The sequence below is a fragment of the Malus sylvestris genome, chromosome 5 (assembly GCF_916048215.2).
Source record: "Malus sylvestris chromosome 5, drMalSylv7.2, whole genome shotgun sequence".
Classification (NCBI taxonomy): domain Eukaryota; kingdom Viridiplantae; phylum Streptophyta; class Magnoliopsida; order Rosales; family Rosaceae; genus Malus; species Malus sylvestris.
Window position 1 is genome coordinate 23,563,499 of NC_062264.1, and position 14,639 is coordinate 23,578,137.

Consider the following 14,639-nt stretch of genomic DNA (forward strand, 5'->3'; position numbering starts at 1 on the left):
TATTGGGAAGTTCTCGTGTGAGTTACCAGAAATAAAACCGTGAGGGAGTGGTATGGGCCCAAAACGGACAATATCGTGCTACGGCGGAGTTGACCCAGGGATGTGACAAATGGGTACATATAATTAGCATGGGTACATTTAACAAAATAAAAAATGGGTACAAATACAAATAAAACTTTAAAAATTTTGGGCACAAAAAGAAATTAATATATGGGTACAAATTAAAATTGAAAAGAAAATTGGTACAAATTAAAATATGGTTGCAAATTAAAAATGGGTACAAACTAAAAATAAAAATATATGATAAAATTTTTTGCCATAAATATAAATATACTAATTGTAACATTTTTAACATTAAATGTCTATATTTAGAAAAAAAAAAATTTATTATTAAAATAATTAAAGATGTTATTAATACGAAAGACCTTGATCAAAATTGAAAATGAATCATGTTTTAATCAATGGAATAACAAAATGAATAACAAAAGGAATGATGATAACCTAATTTATCCTTTAATTAATTAAGAAATAAATATATTTTAATTAAAGCAACTGAGTTTCGTTTTTTAAATGCGTCTGAGTGTGTCTCACACATAAACAATGTGCTAGGACTTGTGCAGGCCACAGACAATATCATGATCAGGATCCCATCAATTTAGGGGATCCTCAGCATCTCCATGATGTGAAAAATAAGTATCAAATGTGAATTTGATGACAATATTTTTCTCCTCTCCGATCTTAATATTTTTCTATAAAATTATTATTAATATTTCAAAAATTTTATTTTGTATTTTGAACTTTTTATATCTAAAAAAAAAGTACTGAATAAAATGAAAATTTAAAAATATTAAAATCAATTCTTGTTTTCTATTATAATAATATTTATAAGACTTGCTTTAAAAAAAAAACAATTAATTGAAATAATTTTTGATAATTTATAATTGGCCAACTAAAGGAACTCACACATGAAAACAATTAGAAAATTAATTGAAGCACATTTTCTCATATGTCAAAATTGACAACAAAATGTCAAACTACATAAGACTAGTGTGGATGCAAATTTCTTCCTTTTTGATCTTGGACAAAATTGAACCTACAAAACAATTAACACCTTTGGTTAAGGCCAAAAGTCTCACATGCCCACGATGAATGGGGGGGGGCTTTGGCCGAAAAACCTCCGATGCCAAAGTTAGAATATAGAGAGAAGTGTTTAGAGAGTTTTTGGAGTTTTGCAAGAGTGTGGAACTACGTTTTTAGAGAAAATGGGGTTCAATATATAGAGCATGGCCGACCCCCCTTTTGAGAAAAGGTGGCCGGCCATTTGGAGTATTTTTGTGTGAAATGGGTGATTTAATTGGTAATTAATGGATTAATTAGGAATAAATCCATTAATTAGCAAATTAACTCAATTTATATGGAATGTTTTGAAGGTTATGAAATAATTACCCTTTGGAAAATATAGGATGAGGATGAATGAAATAACTTTGAATTTGTTACCTATTTTGGACATTTTTGACTTGATTGAGGGATGATTGTCCACTGCTGGCGCGTAGGAATCCCGATGTGCCTCGAGGGTAATTTTGTCCTTTTTACCCAAAAATCCACGTGTCGCCTCTTGATTATTTTTGGCTCCACAAATGCCCTCGCACCTGTTGGGCTGCTCGTAGGAAAGGGCAGTAGGTGTAGAGATCTTCTTGCTTGAGGAAACATAAGATTGTTTCCTATTTTAATGTTGATTCTCTCTTTAATTATAAAAATTAGATCCTTCTAGGAAAGGGAAATAAATTTCTCTCAAAGCCTATTTAAGTCCACCTTAAGTGGGTTATTAAATTAACTTTGGAGAGCAATTTATTCTACCCTACAAGAGAGAGCTTAGAGGATATTTGTTCCCCCTCCTCTAGCAATCTTCTACATCTTGCCTGTGCAAATGACCATCTTTCGTTGTTTTCTTCGTCTTCTCTGCGGCGCACCGAAGTAAGAAAAATATAATTTTCCTTGTATTTTACTAGGATAGTGTTGTCGCGGGGTAGCCATCGGGGTGGTGCAGCACGTTGGCTGGCAAGGGCCAGGAGTCGGCTCGGCATGGGCCAAAAAGATGTTGTGGTTGGGACCACTGCTTGGGCCACTTGGCTTGGCTAGTGTCAAAGGCAGCTTGCGGGGCTGGGGCCGCGGATTGAGGCGTTGGGGGGCAGTGCTAGATGAGTCACATGGTTCTTGTCCTTTGGGCTCTTGGTCCTGATAAGGGCTAGGCCGGTGATTGAGAGAAATGAAAAGGTCGCGGGCCTCATGGGCTGCTAGAATGCTGGGCATGTAAGCCTCATGCCTGCTGGTCCGAGAGAAAAAATGAGGGAAAAACCAGTATGAGTTGAGCTCCCCTGTTGCGTATCGTGAATGGCGTTGACTGCTTAGTTTTCTTCGCCGGGAGAAATGTGGGCTGCTCCCGAGAGAGAAGGTAAAGAGGATTGAGGTGGATGCATTGGCTAGTCTGAATGCTGTCGTGGAGCCTATTATAAATGAAGGTGGAAAGAAGAGATCTTCCCCGCTTGCTCAAAAGATGCTGATTGAGAAAATTGAAGACTTGCTCTGTTGCTTGTGAGGGTCTGCCTGTTGCAGAGAGTCTTGTGATTGACATGACTTCTTCCAGTGGGAAGAAAAATGAGGCTGCTAGATTTGAGCATGTGGCACCTGCCATGTCGAGAATGACATGTACGATTATTGATAGTATTACTCAGTGTAGAGGTCTTGTCATGCCCCTAGTGCCGAAGTCTGTGCCATGACGTCCGTTAGGAGCAAAGTCCGGTTCTCCTTTGGAAAGGCTTGCTATTATGAAAAATGATAGGGTGGACTCTACTGCTAAAGTGGTGCTAAGGCCCACTCTCTCTGCTGTTGAGACTGATTCGCCTACTGAGGAGGAGGAGACTACTCGTGTTGACAGTTGTGAGAAATCCATTAAGCCTAATTCTAGGGAGGCTACTGAGATCTGTGTGCTCTTAAAACTAGATCTGCTTGAAGACATGGACGCTTGTGCGAAGTTTATTGATAACGTTTAGAAAGGTTTGTTTGCCCAAGTTCCTTTGCGAAGCATACTACCCAATATAGAATGACTGCTCCGCTTGCTATGATGTAGATATAGCAAGGTTGCCAATGAGGTGGTGAAGACTATGGAAGCTGAAGCTTATTCCTCAACCGAGGAAATCAAGAGGTTGGATTATGAGCTCGTTGCTTTGAAGAGGTCTAATATTTTTGCCCCCACTTCTCTGCAGCTTGAGACCGCTCGCCAAGATATTGTTGACTTGAAGACTAAGCTTGACGCGATCCAAGTCAAGTATGAAAGTGCAGAGAAGGAGATTGGATGTTACATACCTCATATTCAAGATCTTGAGTTTGCAGTTGATGAGCTTCGTTTCGCTGTTTATGCAAAGGATGAATAGTTGATTGCTTCTTATAATCAAATGATCCACTTCAAAAGAATCGTCGATAGGCTTGAAGCCCAATCGTTGGAACTTCAAGGTGTACTGAAGATCAACGAAAGTTTAAAGAATGAAGTGGATGAGTTGCAGCGCGTCCGTGTTGGTCTGTTCGAGGAGGATGAACAGCTGAAGGGTCAGAAGGATGGGCTCGAGGTTTTGAGACCTTCTCTATTTCTCCGGAATACTTACTTGCTTTTACTTTTGAGGCTTCCATTGGTGAAGTAGTTAGAAAAGTTGGTGCCTAAGCTGGGGCAGTCAGGGGTGAAGCGATGGATGATACCATTGCTAAGAGCGTCGTGGCTACTGAAGGTGTGGCGACTGAGTAGTCGTGGGATGTCGAAGCTGCTGAAATGTAGTCTTCTAGATAACCTTTATGATTTTCTTTATTTTTCCTTAGAGCTCTTATTTTGCTTGAACTTCTTCGGCCTTTGCTAGTAGTTTATAAACATGTTTCATTTGTTTTTCTTCATCTTCACTTCTTTTGTTTATGCACTAACCTTTGGACTTTATAGACCAGTGGCATATGTGTTACTTTTCTATAACCAGATAGGCCCGCATAGTCTATGCAGTCGTAGGTGTTAGTGCAGAATTTTGCAAAGTTGTTAGCCATAGGGTTGGCAGTTGGATGCCTTACTTACAGAAGTAGACAAGTCCGCGTAACCACTAGGCTGTTAACCTTGACTTTCTCCAATTTCGTAGGTTGCGTAGCAAGTATCACAACATTTTAAGACTTGGTGTAGGTTGTTCTGCGCTTGGCAGAGGTAAAGCTTATCGACTACGTAGCATGTCGGCAATGGATAAAGTTTCGTATATACACATTAACTTGTTTAACCTTTCGCAAGAATGTGCAGTTGTATAAGTCTAGCGTGGTTTTACTGCTCGAAAGGCAAGCCGTAGGCAGTCTTCCGGAAATCGTAGGCTACCTTAGTGCACTCGGTAGTAGCTTTAGGGTTTCAGGGTAGCTGTCTGTAAGGCGTGCTGCGTAATGTGCCCCCTCTGTCTCTACGGCCCAGTTCCCCACGGATTAGGCCAAGAGACCTAACATCCTTCAGTTAGCTAAGCTTTGAAAAAGACCATTGTGGCTACTTCTAGGAATCCCGGTGCAAGCCATCGTGCATCTAGTTATACTAGGGTAGCCAGGCTCATCCACGTTTGGATATTCAGAGTGTAGAGTTTATCTTCCCGTCTTGAAGAGCTGACCCATGTGGGTGTTGGGGAATTGGTTTACTCTCTCGCACTGGAGAGTAATTAATTTACCCTCTCGAACTGGAGAGCATGGTTAGTCCCTCGGGGGGCGCAATTCCTGCTATGAGTCCCTAAGAAGAGGCGATTTTCTTTTGAAATGCAGGAGTGATCAGTTGTTGTAAGCATACAGCTGAGCCAAGTTGTGATCACTTCTGAATTCCTCATTGAAAAATGAGTGAAACAAACGAGAACTTAGCTATAAGGTAGAAACTGCATAACAATTGGATAGTCCTCGGCTTGTGAGGTGGTGCCCGTCGAGTTACTTGAGTTTTCGGGCTTTGATGTAGCTGGAGGTCACACATGGTACTTCCTCAGATTGTAGGCGCTATACTGCTTTTCGATCTTTTATCGTTTCATGGTGGAAAATGTGTAATTACTCTTGCCGCCTACTCTGTTGATTTTGTACGAACCTTCCCAGATGGGATCCATCTTTTTAGAGCCTTCTTTATGGGCAGTGATGAAGGCTTTTCTTAGGACTAGATCTTTTGGCTGGAACTGCCGGATCTTGGCCCTTTTGTTGTAGCTGGAGATGAGCTGCTGTTGGTAGGTTGCGATGTGGGTGATGGTCTGTTCGCGCTTCTCCTCTGTTAGATCTAAGCTTATGGCCATCTCTTTAATGTCCGATTGCTTGTATTTTGGTGGTACGATATGCCCATAGACATCCGGGGAGTTCGTCTAGCCATTTTCCCTTCTTGTTAGTGAGAGATTTCTTGAGGCAGTCGATGATCATCTTGTTGGATGCTTTGGCCCGCCTATTACCTTGAGGATATATTGGGCGTTGTCGGTGACAATAGATTGAGGGATGCCAAATTGGCAAATGATGTTCCTTCATATAAAGTGTTATATGTCATTCTGAGTTGTGGTTGTCATGGGTTCTGCTTCTACTCATTCGGTGCAGTAGTTGTTTGCCACAATCATCAAGCATCTGCCCATAGTAATAGGCGGCATAGGTCATACCAGGTTGATTGCCCACTGCATGAACGGCTAAAGACTCGATTGCGGGTGCAGCTCGCTAGCAGGCAGTGCTGGTACCGGCTTGTAGCGTTGGCAGCGGTCGTACTTTTGTACTAACTCCTTAGCATCTCGGTGTATGGTAGGCCAACAGTAGCCTGCGTTAAGAGCCTTCTATGCTAAGGATCAACCTCCGGAGTGATTTCCACAAGTGCCTTCGTGGATTGAGCTTAGAACCTTCAAGTCATCGGGAAGCGCTAGGCAGCGAAGATGTGGTCTGGTGTAAGATTTTCGAATGAGAATGCTGTTCCACATGTAGTAACATGCTGCCTTGATTTGGATTTTCCTAGACTCTAACCTTTTCGTGGGGAATGTACCATTGACCAAGTAGTCTACAATGGAATCTTGTCCGTTTGGAGTTGTACTAAACTGTGACACCGCGGCTGCTGGCTTCGTCTCTATGCTTGGCTCGTCTAGATACTCCATCGGAATAGAGCATTTGAGTTGGTGGTCGAGGGCGGAGCCTAGGCCGGCTAGTGCATCCACGTGAGCGTTGTCTACCTGTGGAACTTGAGTGAGGGTGTGGGTTTGAAACGCCTCAAGTAGTCTAGCTAGTGATTAATTAGGAATCAGAATGAATTGCGAGCTTTTTCACCACCAAGTCTTTTGCCATTTGGAGGCATGCTAGTAGGGTCTCGTATTCTACTTCGTTGTTTGATGCAATTGTCACATCTCGACCCGGGCCCCCACCATATCCCGGGCTCGACTCTGCCGTAGCACAATATTGTCCGCTTTGGGCCCCGACCATGCCCTCACGGTTTTGTTTCTGGGAACTCACACAAGAACTTCTCAGTGGGTCACCCATCATGGGATTGCTCTCGCGCGAACTCGCTTAACTTCGGAGTTCCTATGAAATCCGAAGCCAGTAAGCTCCCAAAAGGCCTCGTACTAGGTAGAGATAAGAATATACATATAAACCTTACAGGATCCACTTTCCTGTGCGATGTGGGATCTTACAATCCACCCCTTTAGGGGCCAACGTCCTCGTCGGCACACATCTGGCCATGGATTGGCTCTGATACCAAATTGTCACATACTGACCCGGGCCCTCACCATATCCCGGGCTCGACTCCACCGTAGCACGATATTGTCCGCTTTGGGCCCCGACCACACCCTTACTGTTTTGTTTCTAGGAACTCACATGAGAACTTCCCGGTGGGTCACCTATCATGGAATTGCTCTCGCGCGAACTCACTTAACTTCAGAGTTCTGAGAGAACTCGAAGCAGTGAGTTCCCAAAATGCCTCGTGCTAGGTAGATATGAGAATATACATATAAGGCTTACATGATCCACTCCCCTGAGCGATGTGGGATTTTACAGCTTTGAAGCCTAGAGTGATAGCTTGCTTAGGCATTAAACCGTTTGGGTGACAAGGACTATGCCTGCTCTCGAACCCTTGTAGTTGGATATGTCGTGGACATGCAAATACCAGAAGTCTCTATCGGGTGGAGCAGACGTGGCTAGGGTGTTCTCGGCTACTTCCGAGGTATCGTTGGGTCGCTCTGTTGTGTCGTGAATGTGTGGCAGGGAGCCGTGGAGCTAGGGCTATGTTACATGCAGTAGGAGATACTCAACTGCTAGTATTGGACCACTATAGAGTTGAATTATAAAGCAAGGGTCTGCTGGGACCGTGTGACACGTAGCAAGAAGTGATGCTTAACTACCGGTACATGTTGCTCATATCTAGAATCTTTTGGGACGACGAGTACAAAACTTGCTTTCGAGTGTGTCGTTCCAATGTTTGTCTGCCCTTTGGCGCGTCTTTTGGGCCGAGTTGTTGTGTTCGCCAGAAAACTTTGCATTCGCCAGGGTCTTATGCCTTTATTGTCGCGTGTCTAGATTAGGCGGAATAGTGCGTCATGAGGATGACTGCATGCGTTTGAAGGTAAAACTTGAGCTTCCGGGTTCCAAAGTTAGCTTTTGAATTTCTAATAGCATCGATAAGAGCTTTTGAACTGTAGAATACATGTAGTCGGCTCTTCTCGCATGATGGTAGAGCTTATTGCTGCTTTAGATATCGTCAAATATGCGAATAAGTCATTCGCTGCTTCTGGTTTAGATGGTAGGGATGTGATGTTGGGTACTTCTTCAAGTCCTTGAATGTGCATCGGCAAGCCTCGTCACAAAGTGCATACATACTTCTCTGCCAGAGCGAAAAACTCTGGCAGAGTTAAATCTTCTTTCATGATCAATTTTTTGAATAACTAGTGGTCTGCTGGAAGTCCTTTTTGGAAGGCTGCTCTAGCTATCGAGTCGTTACATCCGACTATCATTGCATTCTTTGCTTTGAACCTCTTCATATAGTCGCGAAACGACTCATTTGGGTTCTTCTTGACATTGAACAAATGGTCGGACTTCTTTTTGATCGAGCGATAGGATGAATATTCTTTGGTGAAAACTAAAGAAAGTTCGTCGAAACTCCGGATGGATTGTGGTGGCAAGGTGTAGAACCAATCTTGCGCATTGCCTTGTAGAGTGGTGGTGAATATCTTGCACATGAGATCGTCGATGTCTCGATAGAGGATCATTGTGCTTTGGTAGTGCTTTAAGTGTCTTTCCGGGTCTTCATCCCCTTTGAAAGATGTGAAATATGGTATGCTGAACTCGCGTGGAGGCTCTGCCTGCTCGATCTCGTAAGTGAAGGGTTACCTACTTATGTTGGTCATGTTCCGTCGTAGTGCCTCGTCGGTGACCTTGTTGCGTTGGAATTTACGCAATCGCTTGGTCAATAGTCTCTCTACTTCTTCTTGAATTTGCCTTTGTTGGGGTAGTGGACCTTTCAGTTGCCCCGAGCCTCGACTTGCTGATCTAGATAGCTCTTCCATGTGTTTGGCTCGTCTATGTCGCGGATGCGGTGCGTGTAATGCATTCCTAGCAGGTGAGCAAGTTTTTCGCAGGTTACCGGTTGAACTTGAGCTGGATAGAGTGACTGCTTTTCTCCGTTTGTCGTGCTGCCTACTCCGATGTGAGGTGGATGATGCTCTTTGCGGGCTTAGCCACGAATGAACATTTCGCCTAGAAGGTACCGTGTATGTATGCTCGTTCGTGGGCCTAGTTGAGAGTGCATACTCTTTCGCGCACTAAGAATGGAGTATACGCTATCTCGGGGGCCCAATCAGGAGTGTATACCGCCTGAACACTCGGTTCGTGGCTGGTCAAATGGCTATTGGAAAGGTTCTTTGTTTGCCCTTGTCCTACTTTGGGACACCTCGTCTGCGGCACGTTGCATCTCGATGCGCTGCAAGAGTTGGTTCACCAAGGTCGTCTGCTGTTCGAGGGCACTTGTCAACTCTATGACTTGTTAAGACAAGTGTTGTTCTCCATTTGGGTTGGAATAGTTTGGAATGAATGCGTCTCCTTGAGCAGTGGAAGTGTGGTAGACTCCGAGTGAGAGATTTGGGTTGGGAAATGCCAAATCCACAGAAAAATATGGTGAAAATGCTCCCGGTTTGATCGTCGGTCTGAAAATTTGGAGCCAGGACGGTTGAACTAATCTTGGATCGATTTGGGTTGCTTGGAAGGCCACATGAGCAGACTGGGTCGCGGGAGTAGGTTGGGCCACGAGAGTGGGTTGCTCGGCGAGAGTAGGCTGCTCGGCGTATGGCGTACGTGGGTGCGAGGCTAGGGCTCGACTTGGTAACGTGTTACGCTCGCGTTGGGTTTGGAGTGACATGGTTTAGGCCGTGGGCCTTGGATGGCACGGCTTGGGTTGTGGCAGTAGTGCCATAGACCTCGTCGCGGGTGGTTGCCATGGTGGCCACCACGGTGGAGCCTCCTAGTGGTGATGCCGCTCTTCTTATTATCACATTTAGCCTCATGGATCACCGCGGTCCCATCTCTTGAATATTGAAATTTTCACTTGTTGAATTTTCTAAATTTGTAGCCATTGTACTTCTCTTTTACATTTTATCAAAGAATTTTTGGAAATAAAAAATTCTAAAAATAAGAACGTACGAAAAATCTACAAATGGACAAGAAAATAGAAAACCTTGGATGCGAGAGTCTTCTACGAGTGTGGGACTCAACTCTCAATGAAAGCACCAATTTGTGGATGCAAATTTCTTCCTCCTTGATCTTGGACAAAATTGCACCTACAAAACAATTAACACCTTTGGTTAAGGCCAAAAACCTTACGCGCCCACGATGAATTGAGGGGCTTTGGTCGAAGAACCTCCGATGCCAAAGTTAGAATTTAGAGAGAAAAATGTTTAGAGAGTTTTTGGAGTTTTGCAAGAGTGTGGACCTACGTTTTTAGAGAAAATGGGGTTCAATATATAGAGCATGGCTGGTCCCCCTTTTGAGAAAAGGTGGCCGGCCCTTTGGGGTATTTTTGTGTGAAATGGGTGATTTAATTGGTAATTAATGGATTAATTAGGAATAAATCCATTAATTAGCCAATTAACGCAATTTATATGGAATGTTTTGAAGGTTATGAAATAATTACCTTATGGAAAATATAGGATGAGGATTGATGAAATAACTTTGAATTTGTTATCTATTTTGGGCATTTTTAACTTGATTGAGAGATGATTGTCCACTGCTCGTGTGTAGGAATCCCGATGTGCCTTGAGGATAATTTTGTCATTTTAACCCAAAAATCCACATGTCGCCTCTTAATTATTTTTGGCTCCACAACTAGCATATCGATTGAGCTTAAGGATGGGCAAAATATTCACGGGTATGGGTAACCGCAGTTACTTGTCTATTTAAAGTTTACGGTTACGGTTATAGGTAACTGTTTAAACAAACAAATGGTTATGGGTATAACCATTTGTCCATGAAATTTAAATGGACGGTTATGAGTATTATTCGTGGTTACAACAGGTATTCATTACCTGTATATTTTAATACATGCAAATTAAAAAAATAAAAATAAAAACCCCTAAATTGTTCATTCTGGGAGAGAAAATAAGTGTTTATCACAGTAGGTGCTTTTTCTGCCCCCATGTTTCATTTTCAAACGTGCTCGAGTGTGCAGAGGAGCAAATAGTGGAGTATGGAGGCAAGGAACCTGTTTAGTCCCAACTTTCCAAAATTATGACTAATTTTTCTTTTTTTATTTTCAAGTGGTTAAAAAAAAAAAAAGTAGACCACTGAAAAATTGGGTAAATGAGTAAAGAAAATGATAAACGAGTTAAAAATGATATACGGTTATGGTTAAATGGATATGTGATTATAAATATGGTTAACCGTCTATAAATGGTTATTCATATGGGTATAATTGTTTATGCGTTGGGTAAACGGTTATGCAAATATGAGAATAAGCAGTTATGAATAAATAATCTCAGTTACCAACGTGCTATAACCGTTGTTCATCCCTAATTGAGCTTCATCTCACCTTTAAATTTAATTCCATGACATTCTAGTTAAAGTTTCTCCATCTGAGATGCTCTAATATCTTTATAATTTCTTCTTTTTAATTTTCAAACGGCACCGTTTGCTGCCAATGAAATCTATGTGTAAAACTTAAATTAAGGACTCTACGCCATCGTTTTCGTAGGAGAGTTTCAAAATCCAACGTCGTCTCCTTTTTTAGGCCCCATGCAGTAAATGAGGGCGAGTCATCGGAGGTCGTTGTCATGAGATATTTTTCAGTATGACTGTTATCCGAGATGGTACACCACGTATTCCTATAGAAATAATGGATTATATGTGTTAAAAGGTTAATAACTTAAAAATTAAAATGGATTATGTGTGTTAAAGGTTAATAATTAAAATTTTTCACCATTTACATAACAACACGTGATATACCATCCATATTTCCGTCACAACTAAAAATTTTTTCCTTGTCAGCACAAAATTATATCCACTCACACTCCCCCTATTGAAATAACAAACAGAAAAATATTAATTAATTTTAATTCAGAGATTAATTAATTAAAACAAAGAATAATATTAATAATCTCACTTATATGACTCCCTCTCTTCCCAGTCGATCATGCAGTCCTTCCACTTCACTCTCACCCTCACTCTATCTCCAATGGCTTCCACTCCTCTCCTCCCGCTCCTCTTCCTCCTCACATTCTTCAAATTCTCAGCTCAAATCGCGCCGCAAACCGCCGATCAAACCCTCAAAACCTTCATCTTCCGCGTCGACCGCCACTCCAAGCCCTCGATTTTCCCCACGCACTATCACTGGTACGCCTCCGAATTCGCCGACCCGCCCCAGATCCTCCACGTGTACGACACCGTTTTCCACGGCTTCTCCGCGTCTCTCACTCCCAACGAGGTCTCCGTCATCTCCGACCACCCTTCGGTGCTTGCCGTGATAGAAGACCGTCGCCGGAGTCTCCACACTACTCGCTCACCCCAATTTTTGGGGCTCAGGAACCAGAGGGGGCTGTGGTCGGAATCGGACTATGGCTCCGATGTAATCGTCGGAGTATTTGACACTGGCGTCTGGCCGGAGCATCGGAGCTTCCAAGATAAGAATCTCGGCCCTATTCCGAGGCGGTGGAAGGGGGTTTGCGAGACAGGAACTAAATTCGCGAAGGGTAGCTGCAACAGGAAGCTGATAGGAGCTCGATTTTTCATCAAGGGCCACGAAGCGGCGGCAAATGCCGGCGGTCCGATATCAGCGATCAACGACACGGTGGAGTACCGGTCGCCGAGAGACGCTGACGGCCATGGCACCCATACCGCCTCCACGGCGATTGGCCGGTACGCGTTCGACGCCAGCATGTCGGGCTACGCCGCCGGAATCGCGAAAGGAGTTGCACCGAAAGCTCGGTTGGCGGTTTATAAGGTATGCTGGAAAGATTCCGGTTGCTTCGACTCCGATATATTGGCCGCCTATGACGCCGCTGTTAAAGACGGCGTTGATGTCATTTCCATTTCAATTGGAGGCGCCGACGGCGTTTCTTCTCCGTATTATCTCGATCCGATTGCAATTGGGTCGTACGGTGCCGTTTCGCACGGAGTGTTCGTGTCGTCCTCGGCAGGAAATGACGGTCCAAACGGCATGTCGGTGTCGAATCTCGCGCCTTGGCTTATGACGGTGGGCGCGGGAACCATCGATCGGAATTTCCCGGCGGCTGTGATTTTAGGTAGCGGGCGGAGGCTAAGCGGCGTGTCGTTGTACACCGGCTTACCTCTGAAAGGCAAGATGTACCCTGTCGTTTATCCCGGGAAATCAGGCATGCTCTCTGCTTCTCTGTGCATGGAGAACTCCCTGGACCCGCACCAGGTCAGGGGCAAGATTGTAATATGCGACCGCGGGAGCAGTCAGCGAGTGGCCAAGGGCTTAGTCGTGAAGAAAGCCGGCGGTGTTGGAATGATCCTCGCTAACGGAATTTCTAACGGCGAGGGTCTCATCTGCGACGCCCATATCATTGCTGCTTGCGCCGTCGGGGCCAACGAGGGTGACGCCGTTAAGGCCTACGTGGCGTCCACCAAGACTCCCACAGCGACGCTCGATTTCCAAGGGACTGTGATTGGAATAAAACCGGCTCCGGTTGTGGCTTCGTTTTCGGGTCGTGGGCCGAATGGGTTGGACCCGGAGATTCTGAAGCCGGATATAATCGCCCCGGGAGTGAACATCCTAGCCGCTTGGACCGACGCCGTGGGACCCACCGGTTTGGACACGGACAAGAGGAAAACGGAGTTTAACATTCTGTCCGGTACATCCATGGCGGCGCCGCACGTGAGCGGAGCCGCGGCTTTGCTGAAGTCGGCTCACCCTGATTGGAGCCCAGCCGCCATAAGATCCGCCATGATGACGACGGCGAGCGTGACTGATAACAGAAATCAAACCATGACTGACGAGGCAACTGGAAAGCCCTCCACGCCTTATGATATGGGGGCGGGTCATTTAAATTTGGGCCGGGCTATGGATCCTGGGCTTATTTATGACATCACCAATGATGATTACGTTAAGTTTCTCTGTGGGGTTGGGTACGGACCCAAAGTGATTCAGGTCATCACTCGGTCCGCACAAAACTGTCCGGCGAAGAAGCCTGCGCCGGAGAATCTCAATTACCCGTCGATTGGCGCAGTGTTCCCCACGGCGGGTAAGTCGAGTAAGATGTTTATTCGGACCGTGACGAATGTGGGGCAGCCCAATGCGGTGTATCGAGCCAGAATTGAGGCCCCAAAAGGGGTGACGGTGACAGTGAAGCCGTCGAGGTTGGCGTTTAGTGGGGCGGTGAAGAAGCGGAGCTTTGTGGTGACAATTGCGGTGGATAGGAGGACTGTGGTGTTTGGCGAGTCAGGTGCGGCGTTCGGGTCGCTTTATTGGACTGACGGGAAGCACGCGGTTCGGAGCCCCATTGTAGTGACCCAAATGGATCCCTTGTGAAATTGAAGGGGAAGAAACACGTCGTTTTGATGTTTTGTAACTTGTAAGAATAGGTGTACAACTACGTTATGTTGGTACACGATAGCCCAATAGCTTGTTCTGAGGGTTGGTGGTGTGTGAAATTTTCCTTTTAATCTTTTGTTTATTTTTTCCTTTTAAATTATATAAATTATCTAAGCTTATTTTTATTACAAGGTGTATTTCTACTTTAAACTACTGGGAGATAGGCGAGGATTTGAACCCGAGATCCGCCGCTTATGGAAATCTCAAGTTTGTTAAACGTGAGGCAAACGGTCAAACATTTGAAATACAAAAACATGGTTTTATCCACTAGATTGAAAGAAAGGTGATTAATCTAATATTCTTTCGGGTGTAAGTTTAGGAATGTTTTATGATTTAACATGAATAATGAATCAATTTGGACATGGAATATTTTGTAGGTGTAAAAACAAGAGCAAGAGAGTAAAACATTTTCGCTTTTGTATGAGGGAAGGGAATCAAAATATAATATAATAATATATAGAGAAAGGTATTTGGTAAAGAGTAAGATATGGTAAGATCTTTCTTATGTTTTAAATGGCTTGGGGGGATGCTCTCAAGAAATGCACAACCCTTT

The 14,639-nt window shown here is 44.1% G+C and overlaps 1 protein-coding gene across 1 annotated transcript; it reads left to right on the top strand.

Moving 5' to 3' along the window:
- Window positions 1-11,653: 11,653 nt before the first annotated feature.
- On the top strand, window positions 11,654-14,211 carry LOC126623367 (subtilisin-like protease SBT1.6). The gene has a single exon (XM_050292247.1). The coding sequence runs from the start codon at window positions 11,666-11,668 to the stop codon at window positions 14,021-14,023; it is 2,358 nt and encodes a 785-aa protein (XP_050148204.1). The 5' UTR covers window positions 11,654-11,665; the 3' UTR covers window positions 14,024-14,211.
- Window positions 14,212-14,639: the final 428 nt, after the last annotated feature.

What these genes read in the sequence shown, in the direction of transcription:
- LOC126623367 (XM_050292247.1), top strand. Translation starts at nt 11,666, where the DNA reads ATGCAGTCCTTCCACTTCACTCTCACCCTCACTCTATCTCCAATGGCT.